Here is a 23,867-nt window from a genome sequence, read left to right on the forward strand (position 1 = left end):
TCAATTCAATTCAATTTATTTTTAAAATGGGACAATGCGAGTTCATGGACGAAAACAATCGTAAACACGCTGGATTGTAGCCACAGGCTAATTTACATCCGCTGTCCCATACATAGATGTTCCCTGGTACAAGAGAAATTACAATAAATAAAAACAAAAGCATGTTATTAAATAGCAGCAGTCAGTTTACAGTACAAAAGATAAATAATACAGATTCAGATAGTACAAAAGTGCAACCGTGTCATGATAAAGTGCTTATAATCATCAAAGTGCGTAGAAGGTCCTGGGGGTAATATCTAGTTGAGCTGTGTTACAATGATAGGTCTAAGGGTATAATTTAATCACTTTCACTGCTATGAATAACTAAAGGTTATGTAATAATAATGTAAGTAATAATACTATTTAAATATATGTGCATACACATTCACATATATACACACACACACACGCATATATATATATATATATATGTATACATACGTACATATATACATACATATATATATACATATACATATACATCCATACACACATATACATATCGACCTATAACTAGTGCTGGCATTATTCATATTGCTATTTTGTCTATGTTAGTTATTATAATAATAGTAATAATAATAATAATAATAATAGTACTGGTAGTAGTAGTAATGGTAGCAACACAGCAAAATTACAGTAATGGCAACATCAACACAGTCATAACAGTAATACAACAGTCAGAAATAGGTATACACTTCTAATAGTGGGTGCAGGTCTGGGTTGATAGCAACCAGTTTTTTAGATGTTTTTTGAAAGTAATATGTGTGGTGCATTCTCTGACTGTGAGCGGCAGGCTATTCCATATCCTGCAACCCATGACGGACAGAGCAGCCTGACCGAAGGTGGTCCGTCTGTAGGGGATAGCACAGTCCCCTCTAGCTACTGATCTTGTGACCTTTGTAGTTGGTTGGCTATCAGTCCGTTTTATAAAATCTTTCAAGGGTGGGGGGGCCAGGTTGTGCAGGGTTTTGTGTACCAGGCAGGCTCGTTTAAAATCAACTAGGTTGTTGAAACTCAGTAATTCGTGTCTGTTAAGGACGTTGCAAATGTGGTGTCTTGTTTGTTTTTTATCGAATACCTTTAGAGCTTTGTTGTAAAGAGACTCAGCTGACTTGAGGGTGGTTACACCTGTAAGGGACCAGCTTGTAAGACAGTATTCGATACGGGAAAGGATTACAGAAAATAAAAACATTCGGGCTGCTGTATCCGTCAGGTTGTGTCTGATCTGCTTGAAGTTCTGCAGGTGAAATTTGGTGGTTTTAGATAGTATACTGACATGTTTTTTGAATGTTAGGGTCGAATCTAGGGTAACACCCAGGTATTTAAAATGCTCGACCATGTCAAGTTCCACACCATTTACAAACACGTTAGAGTTGGTTATTTTCGTTTGTCGTTTGCTGAACATCATACAAGCAGATTTCTTGGTGTTAAGCAAGAGACAAGATGCAGTAAGCCATTTCTCAATACATGATAAAGCTGATGTGAGAGAGGATGAGGCCTCTGTGATGGATTTTGCTTCCTTGAGGATCACTACATCGTCTGCATACATTAAAGTGTGGACATTCTGATCAAGGCTAGGCAGGTTGTTAATAAATAGTGAGAACAAAATTGGTCCAAGGACCGATCCCTGAGGGACCCCGATACTGCACTCGAGACTGGCTGAGTTAACCCCATTTACCACCACATGTTGTTTTCTCCCCGAGAGGTAGGAGGCAAACCATTTTAAGGACTGTTCTGAGAGGTTAAAATGGGTCAGTCTGGACAGCAGTACATGATGGTTCACAGAGTCGAAGGCTTTTTTTAAGTCAAGGAAGGTGGCCCCCACAATTGCATTTCTGTCCAGCAGACCTTTGACCTTTTCTAAAAACACACACATGGCAGTCTCAGTGGAATGGTGGGTGCGAAAGCCAAATTGCATGGGGTGTAGTGGCGTGTGACCAAGGTTAAGGTGCTCCATTAATTGTCTGTTGATCCATTTCTCAGCTATTTTTGATATTACTGGTAAAATACTTATTGGTCGGTAGTTGGATGGTTCAGTCTTTTTACCAGATTTGAAGATGGGTGTTATAGCTGCCACTTTCCAGACTAATGGTACATGTGCGTGTTTAATAGAAAGGTTAATAAGATGGGTGATAGGGCGAACCAGAGCATCTTTCTGTTGTTTCAGAAAGGTGCTGCTGAGGCCAAAAGCGTCCTTTGCACTGCTGCTTTTAAGACCCGTGATTAGGCTGGCTACATCATAGTCAGTTATCTCAATGATTGAGAAGATGGGTTTGTTATTGTCCAGAGGGCTGGCTGTGCATTTGGGAGAGGGGAATAGTTTGGCAATCTGAGCTACAGACTCTGAGAAAAAGTTGTTAAAACAATTTGCTAGGTTGATAGGTTCTATGACTAGGTTGTTATTTATAATAAGTTCTAAGTTATTGTTATTGTTTTCTGGCTTGTAATGTTGGCCTGTCAATTTGTTAATACTTTGCCAGATTAGTTTACCATTGCCATGTGCATTTGCAATAATTTTCATGAAGCAATCTGCTTTTAACTTCCTCAGGGTTTGGGTTACCTTGTTTCGCATGGAGGTAAATCTCAGGCGGTCCGTAGCTAGACCAGTTTTTAATGATTGCTTCCACAGTTCATCCCTCGTGCACATCAGTCTTCTGCAGTCCTCGTTTAACCATGGTAAAAAGTGCTTTCTTTTTTTCTTGCCCCTCCCTCTAGAGGTGAAAAGGCCCGTGACCTCCTTGACTGACCTGTTAAAGAGATCACATGCATGAGTGACATCTTCACAGGATATAACATCAGACCAGTTGTTGTTGTGGAGGGCTACAGTTAAATTTTGCTGTTGACTCCTGGGTATAAAGTCATAGAGGGAGGTGGAGTTTACAGGTTTAACATGGAAACGGTGCCGTTTCTTTGTGAGTTTTCTGGTAAAGAGGATGGCATTATGGTCAGAGAGCCCGGTAAGGAGGTTGTAGGTTTTTACAACTCTGTCAGGGCATGTAGTAAATAGCAAGTCAATTCTTGTTCTGGAGTGCTGTGTTAGTCTGGTGGGCTGTTCAATCAACTGGGAGAAATTATGGTGATCCATAATGTGTTTCAGAGTCTTTCTTTCATGTTTTACATCCCAGTTGATGTTCAGGTCCCCTACCAGGATAACTTCATTATTTGAACTGAAATGGTCTAATAAAAGTTTGAGCTGGTCGTAGAAATCTGTCTTGGCAGATGGTGGTCGGTACACACATATCATTACAAAGGACATTTCAGGAGATAGTGATACTTTAACACTGACATATTCAATTTTCATCTCACTGGGTGCAGTTAGCCGAATGCACTTAAGTGAGTTTTTAATGTATAATAGGACCCCTCCGCCTCTGCCATTTCTGTCTTGCCTAAATACTGAATAACCTGGCTGAAATACAGCAGCTTCTGGCGAGGAACTGGAGAGCCATGTTTCAGACATGCCTAATATGTCAATGTTTGAGTCACACAGTAAATGTTCGATTTGTTCTCGTTTGGGAGTTAGGCTCCTGATGTTTATGTGACCACAGAGTAGCCCTTTGGGTTTGAGATGGTGGTCCCAGACTAACCTGGCATGATTGAGTGTCCTGAAGATTTTGATGGACCGGTGCTTCTTGAGGATGGGGTTCCTGGTCCTCTTTGCAGCTGGGTTAGCGGTGGCCACTGGTGGTGGAGGTAGCCTCGGTTCAGCTGGGCTAGCCTTGGCCGATGGTCTGGTCCCGGTGATAGCCGCCGATGGTGAAGGCGGCCTCACAGCTGCTAGGCTAGCGCTAGCCGTCGGCGCGACCCCGCTGTAGGCCGCTGGTGGTGGAGGTAGCCTCGGTTCAGCTGGGCTAGCCTTAGCCGATGGTCTGGTCCCGGTGATAGCCGCCGATGGTGAAGGCGGCCTCACAGCTGCTAGGCTAGCGCTAGCCGTCGGCGCGACCCCGCTGTAGGCCGCTGGTGGTGGAGGTAGCCTCGGTTCAGCTGGGCTAGCCTTGGCCGATGGTCTGGTCCCGGTGATAGCCGCCGATGGTGAAGGCGGCCTCACAGCTGCTAGGCTAGCGCTAGCCCTCGGCGCGACCCCGCTGTAGGCCGCTGGTGGTGGAGGTAGCCTCGGTTCAGCTGGGCTAGCCTTAGCCGATGGTCTGGTCCCGGTGATAGCCGCCGATGGTGAAGGCGGCCTCACAGCTGCTAGGCTAGCGCTAGCCGTCGGCGCGACCCCGCTGTAGGCCGCTGGTGGTGGAGGTAGCCTCGGTTCAGCTGGGCTAGCCTTAGCCGATGGTCTGGTCCCGGTGATAGCCGCCGATGGTGAAGGCGGCCTCACAGCTGCTAGGCTAGCGCTAGCCGTCGGCGCGACCCCGCTGTAGGCCGCTGGTGGTGGAGGTAGCCTCGGTTCAGCTGGGCTAGCCTTGGCCGATGGTCTGGTCCCGGTGATAGCCGCCGATGGTGAAGGCGGCCTCACAGCTGCTAGGCTAGCGCTAGCCCTCGGCGCGACCCCGCTGTAGGCCGCTGGTGGTGGAGGTAGCCTCGGTTCAGCTGGGCTAGCCTTAGCCGATGGTCTGGTCCCGGTGATAGCCGCCGATGGTGAAGGCGGCCTCACAGCTGCTAGGCTAGCGCTAGCCGTCGGCGCGACCCCGCTGTAGGCCGCTGGTGGTGGAGGTAGCCTCGGTTCAGCTGGGCTAGCCTTAGCCGATGGTCTGGTCCCGGTGATAGCCGCCGATGGTGAAGGCGGCCTCACAGCTGCTAGGCTAGCGCTAGCCGTCGGCGCGACCCCGCTGTAGGCCGCTGGTGTCCGGGATAGTCCGGCGTCTGCGAGGCTAACGTCGGCCGCCGCCCTCTGTCCACTGTTGGTCGTGGGTAGTGGGGGAGTTTTCCCGGCTGCTTGGCTGGTGGTGACCGCTACCGCGGCACCGCTGGTGGTCGTTTGGGGTGGGTGTAGCCTCCTCTCAGCTAACAGGCTCGTCACCGACGCAGCCCTTCTGCTCGTCTCCACCTCCCTTTGCACAATCCCCGTGCTTGGGCCCGGGCACTGGTGCACGTCTCCAGACAGTAACAGGCAAAGTGCGACGATGAGGAAGTTGTGTCTTTGATGTTTACCTCGGGTTCCACTGCCTCGCTGAAGATTTCTGCTGGCCGAGCAAACAAACGCTTTTATCAGCGCGTGTTTCTCGTGCCCAGAAGGCTCCAGGGAGGCGTAGGGTGCTGTGTTGTTGTTGCACAACGTCCCGTCTAGCTTCAGGGAGGGACCCGGACCCAGAAAGTCCGAGAGAAAGCCAAACGCCAGCACTGCAAGGAGAGCTCCCGTCACACCAACCCGACCAGCCGCCAGCCGCAGCCGACCAGCCGCCATCTTGCTTCAAAATCTTGCTTCACATTATTGATGTGGGAGCACGTTCAGTGACAGATGCCCAGAAACATCATGAGATGCACAAAATACACCAGCCAGCTTCTTCTTAATTAGAAAGTACTGTACTTCATGTATCAAACTTTCTAAACTATGAACTTGTTTCAGAAATGCTTATATATTTGTGGAAGTAATTCATTCTTAGCAAGAGCTGTGCAATAGCACTCATTACCATTTTAAATATGGAATATTTAATTAGCTCATAACTGCATAGATATTTCTATAGCTATAAGGAGATGAAGGACCTGTGTTTCCATGGAAACTCCAGGGACAAGTACCATCAGCACCATGGGACACCGTTACTAATTCACTGAGCGTCATTATTGATCCGCGACAATAACATTTCACTGCAATCTAAAGTGAGTGTGTTATTCTAATCCACTCAGGGGCTGTAGTTGGTGGTCAATCCATGAGTTAGTCGTAGGGTCTATTACTCCTAAATGTTCAATTTAACTGCATCTTCAACACAAAATGATGGTTTTATAGTCCGTCAAGACAAGGATGTGATTGTTTAACTCTGATGTCAGTGCTCCTCCATAATTGAGGGGGAAGTCGTTATGAAACAGGGGGCCGATTCAACGGTTCCTGTCTCACTCTGTGTCTGAAATGTTAAACTAGAAACACAGAAAGATCATGAAATTGAGAGCAGCACATTAAATCTCAATTTTATGAAAAGATAAAACAATATCACACCATGAACTGAAGAACTAATACCAGACACATGTTGCTTCCATCCACCGTCCTCATTAAGATTTAAATAGGTAATACACAAGCTCCCATGTGAGCAGCCAGAGTCATGTTGGTCTTAATCTGAGGTTAACTGTGTTGTTAGCATCCTGAGGTTGACTGGTTCATTGCATGTTACGCCCAAAAGATGCACCTGTCACTGTCTTTACACTACAGGTCTTGATGCCCAATTCCGATTTGTTGCCTGCATCCGATTTTTCTTGATTCTGTTTACATGTTCTATTAAAAGTGACCCACATCTGCTTTGCTTGTATGTGTGCAGATAAGTTTGGCTACCAACACGAAAAAGGGAATAAGCCAGTGAATTATGCATGTAAATAGCATGGGTGCTGATAAAAATGGACATAATATGTCAAGCAATTTTAGGCATTTTTCGAGGTGTACGGAATAGTGCTCACATTTAAAGGGGAGATATTATGGAAATATCACTTTATGAAGGCTCTTTAACATATATTTGCGTGTTTGTCTTGCCTTCCCACCCCAAAATGTGAGAATTGACAAAATAATCTGTAATGTTCAGGCTCCCTAGGTTGAAATCCACGTGGTTTTACAAGCTGTTCCCTCAGTTGTCTTCCAGTGATGTAACTAGGTTTCAAATGTGCATAATACCACCCCTACCTGGGACCGGTAGAAGGGATGGGGCGGGGCAAGCAGTGGTTCATTTGTATTTAAAGGGACAGGCACTGAAACCAGCCGTTCTGAACAGAGCTGTTTTGAGAGGATGAAAAGAGCTGTGATGTTTGATCCTTGGGGGATTTTGACCAAAGCATGTCACAGACATGTCTTTAAGACACCTGGGAACTATTTTAATTTATGGAAAGGGGGCAGAATATGTCTCCTTTAAGAGGCGGAGGAGAAGGAAGAAGCACCACTATTTTGTTTATTTATTTTATTTACAAGTATTTTTGGGCACAGGACTTTTTATTATTATTGATGACACATGGCAGATATCCGATTCATATCCAAATATACAGTATATAGGAGGCCTGAATCTGGTCTGACAATATCCAATTCCATGTGTTTTTCTCCATTTTTCCAGGGTGAGGGTTCCCTCATGTTGCTCTCACTGAGGTTTCTCCAAAATCTTCCCTCTTTTTCCTCACTCGATGTGAGGGTCGATACAAACTGTTTGTAAAAATGGGCTATACAAATAAAATGGCCTTGCCTTGCCCATTTACACATTCATGTTTCAGAGCCAATATGTGCCACTTTAGAGGAAAAAAATCTGAATTGGGTCACTTGAACTATGTAGTGTAAAGACAGTCAGTGAGACAACTGCTGACATTTCGGCCATGAGAACTCAAACCATTCCTTCATCCATCAGTTGTTCTACGTATAATCTCAAACAAAGCATTGAAGCACTTTCATTAGTGCTTTATGGTACAATATTAGGGTGTATTCACACCTGCAGTGTTAGTGCGCACTAAATTTGGTCCAGTTTGGGTCAGTGTGAAAGCACATCGCACTCTAATGCACCAAAACTAGTGCGGCCTGAGGAGGTGGTCTCGGTTCGGCTCCAGCCGAACTCTGGTGCGCACTAGTTGATGTGTGAAAGCAACCGCACTCTGGTGCGACCCAACTGCCAAGCGAACTCAACAAGTTTGAGCTAAAAGGGCTCCCGTAGTCGCTGACAACGGGTTAACGCAGCGGGGAGACCGCCCGGTGCTGCGGAGCTCTGTCCCCACAAACGAAGCAGCAGCAGCGGGGCAGCCGGTCGGTGTGTGTCCGCTGAGTCCACTCAGACACCGGACAGGTCGGCGGGTCCGTCCCTTGTGTCCGCGGAGCAGCTGGTTACCGAGCAGCGGAGGTCCGCCCGTGTTTAAAGTTTAACCGGGAACTACCGGGCCTGAGCTGGGTGAACGCAACCGGAAACCAGCCGGAAGTACCAAACAGAGTTATACATGCAAACAAATAGAAAATAAATGACCAGAGCTACTAACAACCGGCTCTTGAGTCTCCATCATGAAAATTTTATCAATCAGCGCTTCCAGATTCCAACCGGTAGTCATGGAGACATGACGCTCTCCAAGTTTGGTCCCGAGTGACAAAAAGCTGGTGTGAACGCAACCGCACTAACTGAAAAATGAAACAATGTATCATTTTAAAGCAGAAGTAAGTGATATATTTGTGTTAATATAAGTCTTAAATAGTTATATCTTCCGACAGCAATCACTTACATAGAGTGTTTGGTCTGAATCACGGGTCTGTCAGTCACTCTGCTCTGCTCTGAGTCGAGGAGAAAACATTTATCGTATCCTACAGTTTTTATCCAATGAGGAGAGAGAACGGCATGCAGGGCTGTGTGTGCAGCCAAGGGACGCCGTGAATGTGGTGACGTAGGGACGAGGACTGTTATGGTGCGTTCAAGGAAACTCGTTTTTTTCCGACCTGTGAAGTCGTACCAGTTCGATCTGGTACATAGACTGTACAAAAAGACGTACTGGTACGATTTCACGGGTCGGAAGTTACGAGTGGCCGTTATAGTGACTTTCACCGGTAAAACAGGTCGGAAAAACACGAGTGGGTTACGTGGAACGCTACAAAGTCGTAAGTTGTGACTTGAAGCTGTAATTTATGATTTCAAAAGCCTGCCTGGAACGCAGCATTAGCGAAAACGACCGAATCACTCACTTCTGCTTTAACATTTGGTGCGCACCAGGGTGCGCACTAAACAGGTGTGAATACACCCTTATTCTATGTGTGTGTGTTTCTTTTTAAATACGCAGCGGTTGTTCAAATCAACTCACACTTGCACATTCAACTTGGTTTTAACGATTCTATTGCATCCATTGTTGATACACGGAGCGTCCACTGTGAAAGGTTTACTCAACAAGGCAAACCTGCAGGGTTTTAATGAATAGCTCAAGGCGAGGTGCAATTCGCTCATATAACATTCCCCAAGGACTTCTCACAGAAAAGCCATTCAGTTAAAAACTCATCCCATCAAACTGAAGAAGCGGCATTATGTGCTGCTCTGCACCCGGGCTTCATATTGTATTTCTTTCATTTCTGCGGAGAAAGTCGTGGCAGGTCTCCTTCTTTTGGTCTGAACAAAGAACCATCCAGTAATAATATTCTGGCTTAAAAGTTGTCAATGAAGCAGCATACTAAGAAGAAAGTCCCATTTGTTTCCTGTCCGGCTTGGCTTCCATCTCCGTTTAGCCCGCAGGCCGACTCCTGGTCTGATTCCCCACAACTGCTCTAGAGCTTCTTTTTTTTTTTCATTGGAGGTGTGTGTTTTTTTTTTGTGTGTGTGTGTGTGTGTGAATCCAACAGCGGGTTCAACTTTCTTGAACCCAGACGGGGACTCTGGGACGGAGGCAGACAGCGAGCCTCAGCTGGCCTTTTACACCGACCCAAACCGCAGCCGGCGCCGGAGTCGAGGTATGAGAAATGGTAACGCCAACAGCGCGTGGGGCTCTGGGGGTAAGGAGGACTCACACACCTACAGACCGTTAAACCCCCGCCGTCTGATGGTAGTAACCATCGCCACGACGCATGACAAGTAACCTTTTGGCAGTGCATAAAGCAGATGGGGATCCTCGGTGTTGTGTTTGTGCGTGTGTATGCTCTGACGGAAACACATGGACTCTGTGTGTACATGCTGTGTGTATTAGGCGTAGTGTGTAGAGTGGTTTGTGAGCATGTGAAGCTGATCTTCGACGCATCTGCATACAATCTTGTTGACTGGAATCAAACAAGATGACGGGATCAGAGGTTCTCGGGGGGGAATGTTTTGATATTGACGTGAAGATCACCGTATTATTGAAATAATATTATACACAAATATTATTTCTGGGGGGGGGGTCCTCTGCAAATGCTGCCAAAGTGAAGTGGTGCAGCACGTTTTATCTGTCAGCATGCCATGTCCTTGCAGCTTTGATGTACATTAATAGGGTGTGGGAGAGAGAGGGAGAGAGAGAGAGAGAGAGAGAGAGAGAGAGAGAGAGAGAGAGAGAGAGAGAGAGAGAGAGAGAGAGAGAGAGAGAGAGAGAGAGAGAGAGAGAGAGAGAGAGAGAGAGAGAGAGAGAGAGAGAGAGAGAGAAGTAGAGACAATTCCCTCAAAATAATAGCTGCTGTCAGAAGGTGTTACAAGCCTTTACAATGCCTCCAAGCCAATTATTCCCCCGTCATGTGCACAGGTGTCACAAACACAGCGAAGCCTCCAGAAGTGCAGCCAACACCTTTAATTAGAGGTTTAAGAATAGAATAAAGTGGCTGCAACACTGCCCTAACTATGATGTTTAGAAAAAAAAAAGGATGATTCACGAGAGATGACAAAAGTATTTCTTCAAGTCAAGAGAAGCGATGACACATGAGAGGAGGAGATAAAGATAAAGATAATAAAAATCTGAATATAATTGGCAAATTTCCACACAGACTTTTTTTTTTTTTTAAACTTTGGAAATGTGAGTCAGAAAGGAGATAAATGACTTGGTTAAATAAACAAACCTTATACATAATTCGATTGGTCAGATTTCCACTTTGGCTTTTGTTTAAAGGCTCGCCTTAGGCAACTTTTTAAATGAGAAAGTTCTGCCAGAGTCATTTAAAACGTGTCAATGTAATCTGCAGTTATTGTGTTAGTGAGGGGAAAAAAATAACCTCTTTAAACAAAGTGTGAATGCCTATATCCAAGGTCACTGTGAGTTTTGTAAGTGTACGTGTGCGCGTGTGCATGTATGTATGCATGCCCCTGTGGGTATGAGGTCACGTATAACACTCTGTTTTGCACTGTGCAGTGGAAGTGATAAGAGAAGCGCTCTTGATGTAGCAGGGAGGAAGACTGCAAAACCACCTCTGAACTGTTTTTTCTATAGGTCCATGTCACATTCTCTTTCTTTTTTTTTCTCCCCCCAACACATACCAGCATGGATGTTAATACCCTTCAAAAGTAAACCTTATTTCTGTGCCACTGAGCCATGCCTAGTCTAAACCTCCCAAAGGCTTGGAGGAGGGGGGGGGGGGGGTTTGATCCAAAGGTCCTTTTTCATGAATAATGCTAAGCCCATTTTTTGGCCTGTTTGTAAAATGACTCCCTGCGTAGGCTGTGGATGTATACATGTTTTTTGTGTGGCTGTGTGCATGCATGGATGTGTTATGGAAAATAAAGCGCTTCATATATCTCCACCATTTTTGTCCACCTTTCCCCCCTTCCCTGTGTTTTTTTGTTTTTTTTGTTTTTCTCTCCCAGTAGCAGGTTCCCCACGGAGCCCCATCAATAAGACCACCCTGACTCTGATCAGTGTCATCAGCTGTGTGATCGGCCTGGTTTACTCCTCTCACCTCTCCTGCAGTCTCTCCGTGCGGGTAATCCTACATGTGCCGGAGCACCTCATCGCTGACGGTAAGACTTTACACCGCCCTCCTCCCTGCCTCAAAACACTCACACACAAACCTCTGTGGGCGCTCAGAGCCCAGTGGGGCTGAGCTGGCATTTTTTTCTGCTGTTTTCCCAGGGGGGTGGGGTCCGCTACATCCCCTCCTCCCAAACCCGAGCGGCGCGCTGTGCCTTTTGCGGTCGAGCTGCTGATTTGCTTTGCTCTCTGCAAGACAAAGGTAAATGTCAGGGCGACCACCCCCTCCCTCCTCCTCCCCACTCGCCCCTCCCCAGGTCTCCCATGTGAGACCACACGACAGATGTGCCCTCAAAGCATCATAGCACATTGAGGCCAGGTCACAGTGACCACCTGCAGAAAGCCCTCCATCACTCTTCCCCTTGTACTTTCTGATACGTTGAACCACCTCGCTAATGAATTTCAATGTAGCACCTGCAGGAAAGAAAAAAAGCACCGCGGGGGCCAGGCGCTGGCTCCCGCTGGTTCATTGGCATTTTTCAGCTGTCACAGGAGTGAGCTGGCAGTCCAGATATATTATAGACTGTGACTAGGCCCACTCATCTATCATCTGGAGGTCTGATTTGATCCGGAGCGTCGCTGCTTTCTGGTGGTATACACCGGGTCTGCCAGGGAGATATTAAAATTCCAGGGAGGCGTCCAGGGTGGGAACTTTGAAAGGAGAGATGAAAGATGGCGAATTCGCCTGTTGAATTACAAAACCGAGATCGATTTAGAATGTTTCCATAAATGTCTCCACAATCTCATCAGACTTGATTTGATGTCACGGTGAATCAGATGAAAATCTGGATTCTACCACAGGGGAAAGAAGCTATTAATGCCAACAGCTGCGCATGTGTCTGCCTTCAAAATGCTGTGAAGAGAAAAAAAAAAAGAGCACAGAAATGGAGAGTCACACCTTTTCTCCCTGCCTTTCACATCAAGGAAAGTAATCATCTGGAGATGTTTGTCTACTAACGCAGGATAACAATATCCAGATACATGACAAAAGACAAACTTGGGGATAGTGTGAAGTAGAAATGTGGTCGAGGGTGATTATCTCAGATTGCATTCTGTTGGAATAGGTTTTCTATTATCATGTGTCTTGTCTGAGGCGTATCCAAGTTACAAAACTATCTCTTTGGACTGAGTGGCCTACAGCACACAATGTGCTTGCACTAATAACAGCTGGGAACCTTTGTTACGGGGAACTTAGACGACCGAGTCGCTCGGCTGCATGTGAAATTTGGAGAACTTTGGAAAAAATACAAATTCTGTGGACGGTAGGCAAATCTTCTGTGTGACACTGCTGGGACAGTAACTTAAATCCACAAATGTCAACCTCATGGTGACATTAGAGGAAAAGTCAGGGGTGGATCTCCAAAGTCATTAGGAGTCATCCTCTGGGAACCATGAACGTCTGTACAAATGTCAGTCTATCCGGCAGTTGAGGAGAATATTTTGACCGACTGACTCTGTCCTTAGAATAGAAAAAAAAACAGGAGTTGCAGTGACCAAGGGTTGCTTCTGGCATCTGGTCTGGAAACTAATGAGTCCAAACATGGCCTAAGGATTTATCGAACCAAACATACAGCTGAGTGAAACATGGAAACAGGAGGAATTGGTGTAGTTTTGCAGAAATTTCCGAAATTTGCCTCTTTTCATTTACAATACTGCTATTACATGCTTTTCTATGGAAGCCCATTTCCGCCACATGAGAAAAAAAATTATGAGCTACTAAGTCATAATTATGAGATACTAAGTCGAAATTATGAGATAGCTAAGTCGAAATTATGAGATACTAAGTCATAATTATGAGATACTAAGTCGAAATTATGAGATACTAAGTCATAATTATGAGATACTAAGTCAAAATTATGAGATACTAAGTCAAAATTATGAGATAGCTAAGTCATAATTATGAGATACTAAGTCGAAATTATGAGATAGCTAAGTCATAATTATGAGATACTAAGTCATAATTATGAGATACTAAGTCGAAATAATGAGATACTAAGTCAAAATTATGAGATAGCTAAGTCATAATTATGAGATACTAAGTCGAAATTATGAGATACTAAGTCAAAATTATGAGATAGCTAAGTCATAATTATGAGATACTAAGTCAAAATTATGAGATAGCTAAGTCATAATTATGAGATACTAAGTCAAAATTATGAGATAGCTAAGTCATAATTATGAGATACTAAGTCATAATTATGAGATAGCTAAGTCATAATTATGAGATACTAAGTCATAATTATGAGATAGCTAAGTCATAATTATGAGATACTATGTCGAAATTATGAGATAGCTATGTCGAAATTATGAGATAGCTAAGTCATAATTATGAGATAAGTCACGGAGCACAGCTGTCCTCGGTGTTAAAGTCTGTTACTTCATCACAAGAAACGTAGGCCTACACTATTCTTACTGTTTAACCCTGCTGGGTTACAAACTTTAACGTAACGCCCGGTTACATTCAGCTCGGTCCGGTCAGGTGGTGTCACTTCAAAACATGTCCGTGTGTCACACTGAACTAGACAAAGGTTCCTAACAATAATTCTGTTACACTCGGTAGTAGGATGGCTATGGAGTTTTCATCAGTTTCAAATTACGATTCAGTGTAATGTACTTGTTAAAACATAGAGGACAGATACCACGGACTGTAACTGGAGTTAGAGACCTATTTATCTGAACGGATTAAAAACAGTGCTGTCTTAGCCATGCAAGGCAGGACTAGCCGCATAGCTCCACAGCTGGATGAAGAACTTTCACAGTGAGGAAATACAGTGAAGAGGTGGGTAAAACTCCGTGGTGCTTTTGGGTCGGCAGTGGGAGGCTGCTATGATGCGACAGCGAGGCCACACAGTGTGTGAGAGGAGCACCGGAGGACCGCCACCGTTAACCGGCGGCTCTCTCTTTTTAATCAAGATGCTCGGAGCGAAGTTTTGGACCACGCTGTCGGTTCGTCTGCGGTGCATTCACAGCCCGTCCGAGAGCGTTTTATTCATGTTCATCCAGCTTCTGGGACACTGGACTGGACACTGTTATTCCTTAGTGACCCTAGGACGTACAGGACGTGTGATGCGGATCCATAGGTGGCTGCAGCGCACTGTTCAATATGTTTACATGTGTGACACTAGTCACTCAAACCATAATGCAGCAGGTAACATCAGGCGGTCCTCCGGTGTTCCTCTCACACACTGTGTGACCACACTAGGGATGGGACGATACACCTAAACTCACGAAACGATGCACTTCGATATGCCAGGGTCACGATACGATATGCCACGATACGATATCACATGCAAAAAAGGATGAAAAATAAATTATATAATAAATTATAACTTATTTATTTTGCTCCAGTTGCACACAAACAGGGAAACTGCTTTCTGTTTCTATTTCAGACCTTTTCTCTGTGTTTAGTCTCTAGGTTGTTAATTTCTCTAAAATAATCAATAATTATTTTACACACACACTGCTTTCCTATTTCTATATCAGCCTCCCTCTCTAGGTTAGCCTGGCCTAGGAGTTTTTCTTAAAAATAAAAAATAGCAGTGCAAGTGCCAGTTTGACATTTTCTTGTCATTGAGGGTGCTACTACAATAAAGCAACAACATCTGGGATTTTAATCTATCCATATAGCCACATCCAGTTTTGAAGATATTTCCCCATTTTTCACAACAGGGACCTGGATCCTATCAGAAACTTAGCCTACATGTAAAACATATTGCACTGGGAGGAAAATGCCAAAACAGACTGCAGTGCATCCAGAAAAAAAAAAATATCAGAATGTAACAGTCACAACATCTCAAAGACCCGACAGACAAACAGCCAGACAAACAGCCAATCATTTAACAGCTGTGTAGGTGGGTTACAACATCATCGCCAGGTTAATTCATAATAACAGAAGCTGCTGTGAGGACGTGAGAACGTGAGGCTGAAGGAGTGGAGAGTGAAAAAGGACGCGTTATCTCGACGTTGTCGACGCCGGGCAGAGGACGGAGCTAAACCACGGCACGGCCGTTCGGCTGCGCTGACGGACCCGCGGAGATCCCGGGTGACCGTGCGTGTGCCCTGACTCTGAGGCCACGGCGGTAATAATGACGCAGCGTCAGGCCGCTCACCTTCACTTGATCTCAGAATTAAATACGCTGAGCCGCGAGTGTCGGGTGTGCAGCGACCCTGGGTTCCGCCTTTGCTGCGTGTCAAATCAAATCATATGTCTCTCTCCCTCCTCCTTCTCTCCAGCTGTCCTTTCAAAATAAGAGCGCAGAAAGCCCGGAAAACAAAACAGTGACTCGTGAGCTGGTGGCAGTGAGAAATTTAGCGGTGGAGGTGCCAGCGGCGTGCCTGTGTTTATTTCGCGATACGTTTTTTTGCAGCACGATGCATTTCGTCACATTTTGTATCGCGAAATTTCGCCAAACGATATTTCGTCCCATCCCTAGACCACACAGTCCAGTGTCACAGTCCAGTGTCCCAGAAGCTGGGTGATCTAATAAAACGCTCTCGGGCGGGCTGTGAATGCACCGCAGACAAACCGACAGCATAGTCCAAAAGTTCGCTCCGAGCATCACTGATTAAAACGAGAGAGCCGTCTCTGACGTGCCGGTTAACGGTGGCGGTCCTCCAGTGCTCCGTGTGGCCTCGCTATCATAGCAGCCTCCCACAGCCGACCCACCACCACAGAGTTTTATCCACCTCTTCATTGTATTTCCTCACTGTGAAAGTTCTTCATCCAGCTGTGGAGCTATGCTGCTAGTCCTGCCTGGCTAGATGACAGCACTGTTCCCGTGTCCTCCTTGAGCATTAATATGTTTTAATCCGTTCAGATATACTGTAGGTCTCCAACTCCAGTTACAGTCCGTGTGGTATCTGTCCTCACAGTTTTAATTATAGGCTACGTGAACCGGAATTTGAAAATCCATAGCCATCCTGCTACGATGAGCTCCTCTGTGCCCCTTGTTTTGATTTAGGCTATCTCATAATTTTGACTTAGTATCTCATAATTATGACTTAGCTATCTCATAATTTTGACTTAGTATCTCATAATTATGACTTAGCTATCTCATAATTTTGACTTAGTATCTCATAATTATGACTTAGCTATCTCATAATTTCGACTTAGTATCTCATAATTATGACTTAGTATCTCATAATTTCGACTTAGTATCTCATAATTATGACTTAGCTATCTCATAATTATGACTTAGTATCTCATAATTTTGACTTAGTATCTCATAATTATGACTTAGTATCTCATAATTATGACTTAGCTATCTCATAATTTCGACTTAGTATCTCATAATTATGACTTAGTATCTCATAATTTCGAGTTAGTATCTCATAATTTTGACTTAGTATCTCATAATTATGACTTAGCTATCTCATAATTATGACTTAGCTATCTCATAATTTCGACTTAGTATCTCATAATTATGACTTAGTATCTCATAATTTCGAGTTAGTATCTCATAATTTTGACTTAGTATCTCATAATTATGACTTAGCTATCTCATAATTATGACTTAGTAGCTCATAATTTTTTTTCTCAAGTGGCGGAAATGGGCTTCCATACTTTTCTATTAATACAATAAACATAACGACTATATTTTATCACAACAAATGTTTTATTTCTTTGTTCAACTGGAGCCGTGGACCATCAAAGCATCTTGACAGCTGTCACACATTAACAGCCTCAGATTACTCAAAACTCACTTTTATAAAGTAGCATACCCTACTTAAATAACAAAGACAAATCGGCCTTGCAATGTTTTAATTACAACCAATTATTGTGCTTTTTGTATCGATCAACCCCAAATACTAGATATTTACGTTCATGAATCGTTTGTTTTTCACAGAGCTCTACTCATCCATGGTATTGGCTCTATGCACAGCTCCACTACTTCCTGAACTTAAGGCAGCTCCTTTATTTCCTGTCTTACATTATTGGACAAATTGATTAATCCAGGTGCGTCTGACCATTGTGACTACTCAGACACACCTGGATTAATCAATTTGTCCAATAATGTAAGCTCAGGTGAAGCTACGTGCAGTAGAGTAGGAGGGCTCAGGGCTGCTAACCACACTAGCTGTCCCGGATGTTAGCTAGTGCTAGCATGTCTCTCTCCCTCAGCAGCAGCAGCAGTCAGGACCGCAAAGAAAAAGAAAGAGTGAAGCGCTAGAGCCGCGGACGGATACCCAGTTGTCACGACAACTTAAGCCTCGAGTGGTAACAAGTAGCCTATGAGGACCGTTGTGGTGAGCTAGCTCGATGCTAACTTCGGCTAGCGGTAGCGATTAGCATCCACCGCTAACACCCTCTTCCCAGCTCACCACAACCGGCTCTCCTGCTTGGTACAACATAACACTGGAACACTGGAGGCTTCCGTTGTTGGTGAGTTTAGGTATTAGTAGTAAGGCAAAATCATTAGAACCCCCCCCCCCAAAAAAAAAAAAAAGAAAAGAAAAGAAAAACCTGGGAACTTTTCCTTCTCTGTATTAAATTCACTGTCCATTTCCTGGGAATCACGGGTCTGGGGCAGCAGCACTAAATTTGTGGTTTATTTCATGTTTGGATGAGTGTATGTGATAAAAATGAAGGAAAACTAACACAGACCAATTAATCCAAGGTTAAGCCCTTGTGCATTGAGCCCTAGCTGCTCAGCAAGAGACAGAGAGAGAAGCTCTGAGGCAAACAGCCCTTTATCCCCTTGGGCCAGGCCTTGTGCAGCCAACTATTATGGACTGGCCTCTCAACTCCAGGCTCACCTGGAAACAAGCAAGACAGAAATCAAACAGAAGGGAGAAAAAGAGAACAGCACACGTTTTATTTTGTATTATTATAGCTGTACGACTGAGTCATACAGTTGTGTCATATAAATCCTGCACCAGCTTTAGGAGACCCTCTGGTCAGACTGAGCCAGGTTGTTTGTTCCTTTGCAGCTGCTTCTTCTCTTATTTGTTTTTCCACCCGAAAGTTCACAGAGAAGATCAGTGAATATTTATCGCCACTTTTTGTTTTTGTTTTTTGTGTCAAATTTTATGAGCCAGTGACTGACTGAAATGTCAAGTTGTTGGGAGACGGCCTCCTGGGACCGTGAGCCAGTCAGAACCCTCCTCATGTTTCCATAAGCTGCCGAGTGCCATGAAATCCATCCAATCCAAAATATCTGGTATTTTAGCTCGAGATTTATCATTTTAGTCTTTAAGATATTTTCTGTTATTGTGTCACAAAACATTTTCTGATGTAATGTGATGATGAGTTTCTAAACAAATTGGCCCCTGTTTCATATCCTCATTATTCTATTTCTTGATTAATTTTTTCATCAGAAGTCAGCTAGTACATTTGTTTTTGAATACATCCACAAACCATTTATTTTTAGTATTAGAATCCACTTCATGATGTAAAAGCAAAAATTATTGCATAGCCCTGATTGCCAAAGACATCAAACAGGAAATAAAACGCCTCATAAAAGCAGAAACACGGTTGATTGGTGTTTTATGTTTGAAAGTTTTTCTAAGCAATTTTATAACTCTCCACAATTAAGCAAACAAGATGCGTCCAGCCATTCGCGGAGTGTGCTCTAGTTTTGAAAGGGATCATCAAAGGGGATGGCACTAACTAGGGCACACACACACACCCTGCCAAGAAGTCATTAAATATGCCTGGGTTAGCAAATGGCCAGTGTATCCCAAGCTTGCAAATGGACGGGGCTTTGGTCAGTGAGTTTACAGTGATCACACAGCAGAGAACTTCCACTCTTCCAGGCAAAGTTTCAAACTGACAAGGAAACAACCTGAGTTTGCCTGCGTCCCTGACTCGCTGGCATCTTTGCACTCAGTCAACAGCATCCGAGCTGCGAACAAAGTGACAGCTCAGTCTTTAAGTGTACTCAGTGTCACTAATTGATGCCATCATTTAGAGTAAAGTTTTATATTGCACCTTTCAACAGCAAGGCAATTAAAGCATAAGAAAATTGGTTTGAAATAAACAGAAACATTAACACATGCCATCTGTGTCTCATTATCCCCCATTGCAGCACCAGAACAGTCAACAGCCTTCCCCTTATGAACATAGAGTATGCATGACTACGACATATGTGCGAACATAACATACGTATGTTCATTTACATAGAAAACAGCAGCATCACAATGGCAACTCTCCAACTTGCCCTCTAAAAAAAACGCACACAAAGAAACATTTGTATAGGCTCTGTTTGTTATATTCTCAGGTAATTCAAATGTGTTAGGTTATATTCAGCTGCAAACTTCATAAGCATGTAAAATCAATCTGCAAGAGACAAAAAAAGAAAATATCTGCTTCTTTTTAATACTTTGTTTTTTTCAGGAACAAAGTTACAGTTACAAACTGACAAGATAAAATCAAATCAAGGAAAAACTCAATACCTACAAGGTGGCAAAGTAAAAATGAAACAAACTCACAAGGATAGGACAATAGAAAGATAAATGAATAAATAAAAATACATAATGCAATAATTGAAGATACAGAGAGAGACAAAGGGTAGCATCACTACTCATAGATCATGCTAGAAAAGATCTGCTTTGAAACAATACACCTGTATGTATGTAGTCACTGCACCAATGGGAATCACAAAGATCAGGTTTTCAGTTAAGCTGTAGCCAGAAAATCACATTAAACAAACCATTCAAATGTTTTAGATAATCATATAGTCTAATTATTCAAAATTCCAATATCCCTGAACAGCTTGTTTAAGTATGCACTGTTGTCTTCAGTGTTACCGTCCTCCTCCTGGTGTGCATGTTCAGCTGCACGGTCACCAGGGTTGAATTTGAGCTGAACTCTGCTGGAACAGGCGACACCTCTTTGGGGCCGACACCTATTGTTGTTTTGTTTAGGTTTAAAAACTGGCTCCAAGGCATTTTCCAATCTGGTCCAGGCACCAGAGTAGGACCGGGCCATCCTGAGCACTGGGACCAATAATGGTGCCCAGCTTTTGAGAGAGGTGCACACAACATCTTGTGGTGTTCCAAGGGTGTGTGTGTGTGTGATCCAGAATTCATTGACTGTACATAGTATCTCTCTCCCCAGACCCCCCTGCCCATCAACCTCTGTTGTCTTCAAACTGTAAATGAAGCACTGAAGCCAACAGAGGTGACCCTTCCTCTGGCTGCCCCTGGTTATTGATAACACCAATAACAAACATGTTGGCCTTGTTACTATCAGTACAGCTCGACTGTCGGCATATTTATATACTGTAGTTTTGCAGCTGTCAAGGTTTATTGTCTTGGCTCGATGTCAGTTCTGACAGGTGGTGGTGTTAAGCGAGGTCAGTACCGAAGCCAAGTCAATCCTCAGCTGGGTTTTGTTTTATCAAACTCTTTTATTTTGAAAGTTTTTGAACTCTCAGGGGTTGAGGTTTTTACTTAATTTCTTGTATAAAATAAGCAAATAATGTACATTGCAGTTTTTTGTTTTTACAGTTTTAATTCATTCTTTTCTTGTATCTGTTTTTTTTATTCCTTCACATTCTCTCCTGTTTTTCCACCCTCTTTTTTTTGCACCCCTCCTCTCTTCATTCACCATTCACAACCCTCTCCATCTGTTCCATTCCTCCTTCTCTCCAACCCCTTGTTTATTCCATGGGTGTTTTCACCCCTCTTTCCTCTGCCCTCCCCAGGATCGAGGTTCATTCTGCTGCAGGGAAGCCAGTTGGACGCCTCGGACTGGCTGAACCCCGCCCAGATCCTGTTGTACTACCAGCAGAACGCCAGTGGGCCCTGGGTCAATGAGCTGTGTGGACGACGCCTCCTGGACCCCTGTGAGCACCAGTGTGACCAAGAGACAGGTAAGCCAGGAGCAGGAAGCATTGGGCCTACGCTGTGAACCAGAATTCATTTCCATGAAACCAAATGTGTCTGTCTCCTCTGGGCCAGCAGCTGTTTACCAATGAAAATAGCCACAGATATGTATTGGTGCACATCTGGCAGAGAAAAACCCTATTTTACATTCTTTTCTATAATTTGGGGTGTTTGCTATGCTGAAATTATTGGCCCTTGACTTTAGCCCTTAAAAGAATAGTTCACCCAAAATTCAAATTGCACTCATTATCTACTCACCCTCATGTCGACTAAGGGCTGGGAGAAGTTTCAGAGTTATCCGTGGCTTCTCTGGTTTGCGCCGGCGTCAGTGCGCAAATCTCGCGAGTATTGGACGGACCAGGAAGTGGAGCTTCCGTTACAAACAAGCTTGAAATATAGACTTATTTAATTTTTTTTCGGAACAATTTCGCATTTCGGGGCTTCAATACAAGACGGACATTACATACGAGCAGCATGGAAGTATAAGGATGTTTTTTGGTGTGTCTTTTTGTTACGAAGACAGTTGGTATCCATTTGCAACCGTTATATTGACATGCACTGCTACGCCGAGACCCCCTGTAACTCAGAGAAGCCACGGATAACTCTGAAACTTCTCCCAGCCCTTAGTCGACATGAGGGTGAGAAGATAATGAGTGCAATTTGAATTTTGGGTGAACTATTCTTTTAAGGGTTGCCTTACAGAAAAACCACATGAACTTCACATGTGAAAAATTTTGCACATGGGAATCATGTAATTTGCACATGGGAAACCTGTGGTTTTGGGCCAATTTTATGTGAATCACATGTGAATTCCCATGTGAACCCATTTTCAACATATTTTCCATGTGTGCTCTACATGGTAACACATGTGGTAACATGTGATCACATGATGCTACCACATGTGTTACAATGTTTCCCATGTGCAAATAACATGATTCCCATGTGCATACTTTTTCACATGTGAAGTTCATGTGGTTTTTCTGTGGCGGTAAAGCCTGGTAAAGGTCTGAGAACAATGAAACAGATGATGGTGGGAGTTGACGAGGGAGACGTAACATTAGGTAATAACACTGCAGTGTGAAAAATAACCCCTGGGGAAAAAAAGAAATGCACCATGGCATGTAAAGGTCATGTATTTAATGCATCAGCAAAAATGCACTCGAAGCACCACAAGTGAAAGTAGGCCTGTCTTTATTCTTCAATGTGAGTGTTATACCATTAGACAGGACATTATAGGAGTGGATTAATATTACTGATGCATGAATGTGGAGGTGCACTGCACTGATAGAAGCCTTAATAATCATCAGATGATTTGAACAAGGTCTCAGCTCCGTGTCAAAAGATGAATGGCTTCCATTATCTTTCTGTAGAGGCTACAGTTAGTAGTATGGCCCATTAAAGGTATTCTTGGGAGCCGTATGGATCCATATTACTTCTATAGTCAACGTGCTTTTAATAAGATGTTTACATATTGGTATTCTGTGTTTAATATATATTATTTAACAGGGCAGTGTATTGTGTATTCTCTACCATTGCAAGTGGTTTTTTTGTGGTCTTCGTTGTTTCACAAGAGCTTCAGCCCTTGCTCTGTTTACAAGAGGAGAGTGACAGTGAGTGGCTGTAAGAGAGTAGCACGGTGATCCGGGGCTAGCTGGTTAGCATGCTAACTTCAGTAGAAGAGTCAAATTGTGTATGGTTTTCCACCACTGGAGACAGCTGTTGGAGAATAAAGGTATGAAGTTCAGAATTTCTTATGCACTGGTATGCAACAACTAAGGCTCATTTACAATTAGTTTAACATGTAAATTCAGCCAAAAGAAAAATAGTATATGCAGATACAACTGGGCTGAGATGAAGTGTGTCATATTGGAAAAATATGAAAAAGAAAATATAATAACTGAGAAATGTCCCAACTATCAACTAGCAGCTCGCAGGCTGATGTTTTTACTGTGAGAATACACAGTCAGTCTGAAATACGACAGCTGTGGGACAGCGGTGAATTGGGTTGATACATTTCCAGAACCACACAAACATGATGGAAAAAAATCAGTGGCACTAGGCAATTTAACACCGAGCATCAATTTGCAACCCCTGTGATGAAAATAAATTAAATATATCAAAATAGATTTCATTTTCCTGAAGATTCAGCAGATGTCAAGAAGGATCCTGAGAGCTTTTTCATTTTTTTCCCTTTATTTTTTATTTCTTAATTAAGAGACCAATCTCAGTGAGAAATCAAGATGTTTCAGTTAGAAACTAAGGATATAAATGTGATGTGGGATATCACAGTGTTAAGGACGGTGATGGTGGTTAGAATTAAAGTGTTGCAGGGATTTCCTGTTGTTTGATGAGGTCAGATCTGTCAGTTGGACAGGTGCTCAGTTGGTGTCACCTGTGGTGATGCACATGGGGTGTGAAGGCAGAGGTCAGAGGGCAAAGGGAGGAGACAATAGGGAGAGAAAGGAGGAGAGGCTTCATTAGACCAACACTTGAAG

General features: G+C 43.8%; 1 protein-coding gene across 1 annotated transcript in view; it reads left to right on the plus strand.

The window, feature by feature from the left end:
* astn1 (astrotactin 1) overlaps window positions 1-23,867 on the plus strand; it is a gene marked incomplete at both ends in the record, with an annotated part of 556,709 nt that overhangs the window by 151,806 nt on the left and 381,036 nt on the right. The window contains 3 exons of the mRNA XM_083991516.1: window positions 9,464-9,613; window positions 11,382-11,534; window positions 21,192-21,359. Of these exons, the coding sequence (XP_083847642.1) occupies window positions 9,464-9,613; window positions 11,382-11,534; window positions 21,192-21,359 (471 nt within the window). The remainder of the gene's footprint in view (window positions 1-9,463; window positions 9,614-11,381; window positions 11,535-21,191; window positions 21,360-23,867) is intronic.

This window comes from Trachurus trachurus, assembly GCF_905171665.1.
Source record: "Trachurus trachurus genome assembly, chromosome: 17".
In the NCBI taxonomy this organism is placed as follows: domain Eukaryota; kingdom Metazoa; phylum Chordata; class Actinopteri; order Carangiformes; family Carangidae; genus Trachurus; species Trachurus trachurus.